Source organism: Teleopsis dalmanni, chromosome 2 (genome assembly GCF_002237135.1).
Source record: "Teleopsis dalmanni isolate 2A chromosome 2, ASM223713v2, whole genome shotgun sequence".
NCBI lineage: Eukaryota > Metazoa > Arthropoda > Insecta > Diptera > Diopsidae > Teleopsis > Teleopsis dalmanni.
In genome coordinates this window covers 144,228,717-144,237,790 of record NC_051847.1, presented here as the reverse complement: position 1 = coordinate 144,237,790, position 9,074 = coordinate 144,228,717, and the positions used below count along the sequence as shown (strand labels likewise).

Here is a 9,074-nt window from a genome sequence, read left to right as displayed (position 1 = left end):
GATGAAGGCCAAACCATCGCCTATTGAGAATATCCTAATAGGTTTAGGCACTCCTGGTAATATTTCCTGACTAAAAATAATTCTGTAAAATTCCATTTCATTATATCCTATACAACTTTTCTCTTTTTTTTTGTGTTTATTTAATATTCGTAATCAAAATTATTTCATTATTTTTTAATTATTGAAATAATCAATACAAATTAAAATGTTGAGATTTTTTTTTTACCCCCCATATTATTCGACGATTGCTGGACTGTGATTAGTATAGACTATCACAGTTTTTGCTACGCAGTTTTTGCTAAATAGCTTTCATTATTGAAGTATTTCATTATTTAGTATACGTAATATATTTTTTACATAAATTTTAATTTTATTTTTATCTATAAAAAAAGCTTAAATAGACCAACAACGAAATTATATTTTATAGTCTTGAGTTTAATATTGTGAAGTGAACAAGTGAACACTTGATTGACAGTTTCGTACGGCGGTACAATCGTCTTCAGTAGAACGTTATCAATAATAAAAAAAAACTATTAGAAAGAGTTTCTATAAACATGGGAAAGAGTACATTTTTAGAAAAACGTGTGGAAAGAGCCCGTCAACATTGCCATTCGTTATTAGACGCCACATTTCATGGATTTAAGCATGATGTCTATTTAGTCAAGGGATTAGATGGGGTAAATCCAAGAATTTTTATTAATTAAAAATTTAAAATATATGATAAAAAAATAATTTTGATAACTTAATGTGCTATTGATAACTTAACCTATTTCATTGATATTTTAACTTAACAGTGATAAGTACAAAGTTCACAATAACAATATTTTGTCTGAATTTAAAGATCAGTGATAGATAAAGTGATAGCCAAAAATGCTGACATATTAAAATATTTTTTTGCTTTATTATAAAATTTATAATAATAATTAATTAAACTTTAAAGAAAGCAATATTATTCATATTGTAAATATAAGTACCGATTTTTTTTAATCAGTTATATATCGAATTTTAAATTGGCTTTTAGTAAAAAGAACTTAGATTGACCATACTTGGATTGACCATAATTAACAATTTCAGCTCTAAAAATATATTATATTATATGTCCAGTTATCTTTGCATCCAACAACTGGAAATTATATTTAAGAATTTTAATAAATATAAATAATTTCATTCTTTACAATCATTAAATTCTTAAAGCAGATTTTCTTATAAATCATCAAAAGTTCGATTTCATTATATTCTCATCTGTCCGTGCCTACTATCACTTGCACATCTGAAACAAAGCAAGACGAGTATGCAACTCTTTTTCAAGAACTTATCCTAAAAGCCAGAGTAAGCTTATATATTATATAGTAAACTTATAACTAAACCAATTACAACAAAAACCAAACACCAAACATTAAAATCTTTTTATCATATTATGTGACTATCATTGAAAATATCCTAAAAAAATAATATTCCGCATTCAAAAATTTGGAATAGATTAATTGGAAATAATTATACTTATCAACACTTTTTTTTGTCTATAAAAATTATATATTTGTTTTTTATAAAAAATTGGCATATCACAATAATTTCATGACGAAATTAATAAAGTTTTTCAACAACTAAAATATTATATTTTTACAATATTATCTATAGTCGTCCGATATAATAATTTTATTTTATATAACTAAAATACTGAAATACCATATATTATCTACTATAAAAAAAGAATAAAATTATTTATTCTATTCATATTGTTAAATGCTTGATATTAGTTTTCTTTTTTATTTCCTTATTCAAATATTGTATTAAATTTATTTATAAAAACACGTGAATCAAATAAATTATTACCTAAATGAGGTTAGTTGTTAAAAGTAGATCATCGTGATACTAAATATAATTGATAATGATAATATAATTGCGCTCTGAAATTACGCTGACTTGCAGGTATTTTATTTAACTTTTGTAATCCAATTTTGTTTCTTTTACGCTTTAAGCCCGATATATGAATAAAATTTTCAGTTAGAAATAAAGAAGAAATTTTGAAGTAACATAACTACTTCCTGAAACAATTTATAAATAACTTAATAAGTTAAATAATAATTAAGTTAATTTATAATTAATGATGATTAACGTATTAAATAATGATCATAAGAAATTTGACAATATGTTATCAGGAAAGACGAGACAAATCCGTCTAATACATTTTCGACTAATTTAAATTTACTTACTACGTAGACGATCAGTTTAAATTTTAACTCTCTTACTAACCAGTGCAAACTGACTAATTAACAATCATTCGAATCGAATGTAGAGTAATATGAATCAGTTACCTTATTATCACTCACTTTTTATCTATAGCAACCCCATATATCGAGTTTCATCCTGACGCAACACTTCTAGATGTATATCTACTTCTACCGAAGGCACGTTATCCGCGAACCAGTTAATTCTATTAAAAATGAACTAGACTTGCGGTAGTCGTGGTTCAGAAACAACTTACAATTGGTCTTAGATTATTCTATTTATTTAGATAATAAATAGTAAATTCAGTGAAAATATATTGAAGAGACAATATAACAAAACTTTTCTCATGTCATCATTCTCGACTATCATTAATGGTGTGTCACATAAATGTTATTAAGTCATATATAATGTATATATTAATTAATATATATATTAATGTATATGAATTAAAATTCTAAATCTTAAACTAGTTAAAACAGTTATTAATTTATTAATAGTTATATTTTTAACAACTCATAAATGGTAAAAAAAATTATTTTAATTACCGGTTGTTATTTTCATTATTTATTACTTTTCATATTAAACTATATTAATGAATTTTTTATTTTTACAAAAATAATTTTATGAATTGGAAATTACCAATTTAATTTATTAGTCAGAATTCCTCGAATTTTATTATTTGCAAATCACTTTATTTCTATACCATTTTCTATTAATAAATTTTCATGAAGTATTTTTTATAAACGAACTTTATTTATAAATAAGTAATAAATTATTTAATAATAAAAATCATTTACACATTTCACATTGTTGTAGTACTTTTACTAGAATAACATTGGATTTTCTATAACTTGTATTCTATTTTTCATTCGAAAAGTATCTTAAAAAAATATTTTTATACATATTAATATATATCTTTATATATTAATATAAATGTATATAATATATATATATCTATTTATAATATTAATATATATCTATATAAATATTACCGAAGAATATCCCAGCCATTTATTGGCAATTTAATAAGCCTATACGGTCATTTACTGTCTATATTTCTGTAATTAGGCACCTTAAAACTATTTCCTCTTCAGAAAACTACATTTAATTATAAAAGAGAAAAAACATTTAGTAGATATCAAAAAGTTTATACTAGCATTCAAGGATACCACAGCTGGCGATCTAAAATACTCATTCGACATAATTTTAAACAGTGCAAATCACTGTTTAAAGTAGAACACACTTCACATAAACAAAATATCTCTGAAATGAGATCAAGAAGACATTCGAAGAATCAATCTTTTCTTATACAATTTTAACTATACATATAACATTTGATTAATTCTCTGTTAAGAAGTGATCAAAGGTCATTATATATAATAATTATGTCCATGTATATTTGTGTGTCGCTTGTAGCTGTTGATGGCACGGCGGCAAGACCGGTATGCTCACCGGCATTGGGTTCGAGTTCTTGCTACATTAGCACACAGCAGAAATCCTCTAGTGATTGTATAATGTATGTACATTTCTATTTACATCCTAACATCATTGATAGCAGTTGAATAGTCGTAAGAAATGGATATTGATAGCATATTTTTTATATGCACTTCAAATAAATGCTTGTAAATGCTTGCACTTCAAATGCTTGTATCTTGCAAAACAAAAATCTACTACATTTTATTGGAACCAACCTTGTATGGTGACATCCTATAGTGATTGTACGATCTCTGTTAATTTCTATTCACATATCCTTACCCATACATCATTGTTGGGTATCATTATAGTTGTATTGCTGTAAGGAACGGATATTGATAACATATTTTTATATGACGAAAAAATTTATGAGACATGGTTGTCTTAATGGTGTCTTATGGCACGCTTGTATCTTGCAAAACAAAAATCTACTACTCTGTGTTTGATTATCGTAGTCTTCTACTGACGAATTGTTTACCCTATTCTGTAACCTATTATTTTCTGAGAACTACTGCATAACAAATATAATATATAGTATAGTGTAGTATTTTATGGTATCGTTCACTACCGTGCTAAGTAGTACACTTACATTGAATTGTAATGGAGTAAGCAGTAGTAAATACTACGAGTATCAGAACTAATTAAACACTCTTCGTGCTTCACGTGCTGTCATTAATTAATTTCTGCAGTGTGAATCGATAATCATTGCAATTGAAAATTATCGAATGTTACGAAAACCTTAACGAAATATTAAAAATAAATATTCTATTTTCAACTTTATATGTTTCATAATTAATCACAACGTTCAATATTTCTACAAATTACGTTTCATAAAAGTCTGAAGCATTTAACAACATTTAAATTGATTTTTATTTTTGTGTTCATTATCATTGTAAACATTTTGTAAATAAAGCACTCGAAAGTAGCTTGAGATTAAGCAAAAGTCGAAAGCAAGCAGTTTTGTAATAAAAGATTGTTGAAATTAAGTACGTAATTAAAAAGGAATTAAAACGTTTTTATATATATATATTATTAAAACATATTATTTAAATATTAAAAAAATTTTAATTATGAAAATAAATGCAATATTTTATTACAAAATATTTATCATAAGAAACCAAATTTATATACGAGTATATATATATATATTATTTATTCAAATAATCATAAAAATCTGTAGAATTTTTTGATACGTCACAGAAAACTTGTTTGAATTGTTTAACTAAGAATTTAAAAAATTTATTTTTAATATTATAAATTTTAATTTGAATTTGAATTCATTTGAAAAAATTCGTATTTTGTATTATATTTATTTTAATTTATTTACTTATATACTTATTTTTTATTTTATTTGGTAATGTAAAAGTTTTGAACGTTGAAACACGCACAACACAACCAAATTTTTATAATTAATTGCACCTTTGACAAATGAACACTGCGAAAAATTGTTTAAAATATATTTTGTTTTTTTTTTTAAAGCAAATTTATATTTGTGATCAAATTCACTTCAATTTGTTATGTACAAAAATTTTAATTTTTATATATGTATATAGTACTTATATACATATTATAATATATAAATTTGAGTATTTGTATATTTAATTTTTAATGCTACCACAAGTTCGATTTTTTCTACACTTTTTTATTTATTTTAATTAAAATTAATTTTTTGTTACTTAAGTTTTTTTTTTGCAATTTAAAACAAATTATTAATTGAGTTTTTCTTGTTATTGCAAATGATTAGGTGCTGTCTATGAGCACAGAGGATTACAATAAAGGATCATTGTTCTCTGCAACCTCATTCGATTTTCCTATTCCTGATCTTATTGGCAACACGGAAATACTGACAGAAGAGCACCGGTAAGATTATTAACAAATTATCTTAATCTTTATTTTCTCACATAGAGTAGACGTCAAATATAATGACTACTCAATTTAACGATTATTCAATTTGAAGAATGACAAAATCTATTATTAATCATTCTTTGTAACGAATATGTAACTCAAATAATGAATATGTAATTCGTTATAAAGATTAGCCAATATTTTAACACCGGTAATACCGCAGGTAAATAAATACAAATATGAAAGACGATATCATATATCTTCGTTTTGAAATGACAACGAAGTTTTTCACAAAAGTATTGGAAAACACTTAAGCTTTCTATATAAAGAAACCTTTTTCTAAAGAAAATAATATACATGACTGCAAAAACCTAATTTTATAAACCTCCATAAAGATAAAATATATAAATAAAAAAAGGAAACATCAAGAAGTAAACATAATTCTAAGAACATTAAAATTTCTATTTATAATTAAAATAATAGCTCAGGATATAGAATATAACAAGGCTTTTAAAAACTATAAATCTTCGTTGATTTTATTTAAAAAGTTTTTTAATAAAACGATGTCTAGATGTCTATTGTACTTAATAATAGATAATAATTTAAGTATAAATTCATATCAATAACAAATATATTAATTATTAAACCGAACTTTCTATTATATAAATCATTTTCTGGTCTTCCTCCCACTTCTATCAGAGATTGGTACCTAAATCTTAGAATATACAATCAAAGCCTACTGCACTGTTATTAAATACAGATAATTATATAAAAATAAATTAATTTTTAAATAATAAATATATTAATTATTAAATCGAACTCTCTATTATATAAAAAATCTTCTTCTCTTCCTCCCACTTCTATCAGAGATTAGAACATAAATCTTTGGAATATAGAACCAATGCTTATAGCAAAACCTCACCTTTATATAAAAATATGGACTCCAAATAATTACGCTTTCTTTTTTTACAGTCACTATATATATAAATATACTATATTTTGGCAGTATTTTCCCACTAACAATTTACAATCATGATTAAGTGTTTTTTATCGGTAGCACTTTAGCATCAGTTAATCTATAATTTATCTATAAATGACATATTAATGAAATTATCTTGAATATAATCAAAAATCTATGGTTTAAATCGTAATACTCAATGTTATTATTAACCTTCGTTATTTTATTTTTTTTTAGTGATTGATTATTAATACCACATATTTTTTTCTATATAGTATATCTTAATATATATTTATTGACATATGCTCATTTGATGTATTGAATTATTAAATTTTTAGAAATGCGTTAAACAATGAAAATACATTATATTGTAGGTGATAGATGATAGTAACAACATTTGCATTTTTAGGAGCAAGTATGATTAGGCGACTGACTAAAAGTAACACCAGATCATTTATGAAAAATAATTATTTTTAATCATTTTTCAAAAAGATAGTAATTTATGAAATGTTTTAAACAATACATTATAATGGTCAGAACTCGTCACTTGGTACCATAATGCTACCGAACTTTATCCTATTTATAAATTTACTTTATAAATGGGAATATCTATCGTAAAATATATTACCACAATATTACCACAAAATAAAAATATATTAAATTAAAAATATATAAGCAACCAAACATTTTATTTATGTTCAATCTTAGATAACTGAACCCACATTAGTGAAGGTTTATAGTACCCTTACATATAAAATAGGTAAAGTGAAATGAGGATTTTTTTAAGAGAAAACTCATAATCAAGTAATATATACATAATAATTAGATAGAGTATATACGTTTTAATATTTTAACAACCTTTAATTGATTTGTTTGTTTTACTTTATTTTAGCGAAAAACTCTGCGCTCATTTACCTGCACGAGCGGAAGGTTATTCATGGTCCTTAGTTTTCAGCACTTCACAACATGGTTTCTCGTTAAATTCGCTATACAGAAAGATGCAACGACTGGAAAGTCCAGTTTTGATTGTTATAGAAGACACAGAACATAATGTAAGTATCTGTAAACAGATTCCAATAATAGATAAAATCTTTAAGAATACAAGTAGTTTTTTAAATTGCTAATTTGTTTTATTATATAAATAAACCATATGCAATACTAAGTTTATTTTGGGATTTATATAGATTTAATTATTGAAATACATTTTTTTATATGTGTCGATTTTGGACACATATTAGGAAATTCTGGGCATCATTAATATGAAGTATTTAAAGCTAGAGATACTCTAGCAGTACGATCATTGTTCAAATATTTTCAAGCATTATACGGCACACAAAGGAACGAAAAGAATTACTACTATTCCCTTTTTAGAAATTTTTTTTATAATTATATTAAAATTCTATCATATTCTTTCAATATATAACTAATTACATATATTCTTTTTTTCTTTCCATGTAGGTCTTTGGAGCCCTAACCTCCTGTTCACTACATGTTTCAGATCATTTCTATGGTACAGGCGAATCAATTCTCTACAAATTTAATCCCAGTTTCAAAGTCTTCCATTGGACTGGTGAGAATTTGTACTTTATCAAAGGCAATGTTGAAAGCTTATCAATCGGCGCTGGAGAGTAAGTAGAGAAACTATTAGAAATTAATGAAATAATAAAAAATTTTTTTTTTATTAAAATTACTTTAGTGGTCGTTTTGGTCTCTGGTTAGACGGCGACTTGAATCAAGGACGCTCACAATCCTGCAGCACATATGGCAATGAGCCGTTAGCACCACAAGAAGACTTCATAATCAAAACACTCGAATGCTGGGCATTTGTATAAGTTATTGTTTTCAAAAATCACAAAACTAAACAAATTTACATAAAATAAATAATGGAAGATGTTGAAATTTCAACTACAACAAACCACAACAAACAACTACAAACAATAATTAATTATTATTAAATACATATATACATATTTAATTAACAAACAAATGTTTGAAATTGTTTATTATTAATATTAATTTTATTTTTATAAACTTAGTCTTAACTTAATCATAAAGCACCCGTCACACACACACTCACACATACACTAACATCATACACTCATACAAACGAAAACATATACAATACATAGAAAAGTTAATAATTTTTTATATCATAAAATTCATTTTTAGTTTTTATTTTATGAAAAGAAATTGCAATTATACATATATTAACAAAAATTTTTATTAAGTTTAACTGATTTCTTAATAAAAAAAAACATTACAATTTATTATATATAAAAATTAAAGTATTTTTTTAATAAAAAATTTAAATTGAATGCGAGGACAAGTAATGTGTAATAAAAATGAAATTGTTTTAAAACAAATTTTTTTAAAAAAAAATCCAATATTTTTTAATTAAAGTAGAAAAAAGATGTATGCATTAAAAAAATATATAAGGCAAATAAAAGAAAAAATTAAATTTAAATTTTTACTTAACAAACAGAAATTTAACAAAATTGTGTAACAAATTTTATGTTAATAAATTAATTTCTATAAAATAAAAATATACATACGAAAATGATTAATTTTT

The 9,074-nt window shown here is 24.0% G+C and overlaps 1 protein-coding gene across 1 annotated transcript; it reads left to right on the top strand.

Annotated features, from left to right (window-relative positions):
- The first annotated feature begins 445 nt into the window (after positions 1-445).
- Positions 446-8,612, top strand: LOC119681236 (TLD domain-containing protein 2-like). The gene is made up of 5 exons (XM_038094364.1): positions 446-677; positions 5,447-5,562; positions 7,398-7,557; positions 7,964-8,133; positions 8,202-8,612. The coding sequence occupies exons 1-5, from the start codon at positions 555-557 to the stop codon at positions 8,335-8,337; spliced, it is 705 nt and encodes a 234-aa protein (XP_037950292.1). The 5' UTR covers positions 446-554; the 3' UTR covers positions 8,338-8,612.
- Positions 8,613-9,074: the final 462 nt, after the last annotated feature.

Bases quoted from the DNA above. Each gene is read 5' to 3' on its own strand.
- LOC119681236 (XM_038094364.1), top strand. From the start codon at position 555: ATGGGAAAGAGTACATTTTTAGAAAAACGTGTGGAAAGAGCCCGTCAA. The intron at 678-5,446 runs GTAAATCCAAGA...GCAAATGATTAG, and splicing joins TAGTCAAGGGATTAGATGGG to GTGCTGTCTATGAGCACAGA. The intron at 5,563-7,397 runs GTAAGATTATTA...ACTTTATTTTAG, and splicing joins ATACTGACAGAAGAGCACCG to CGAAAAACTCTGCGCTCATT.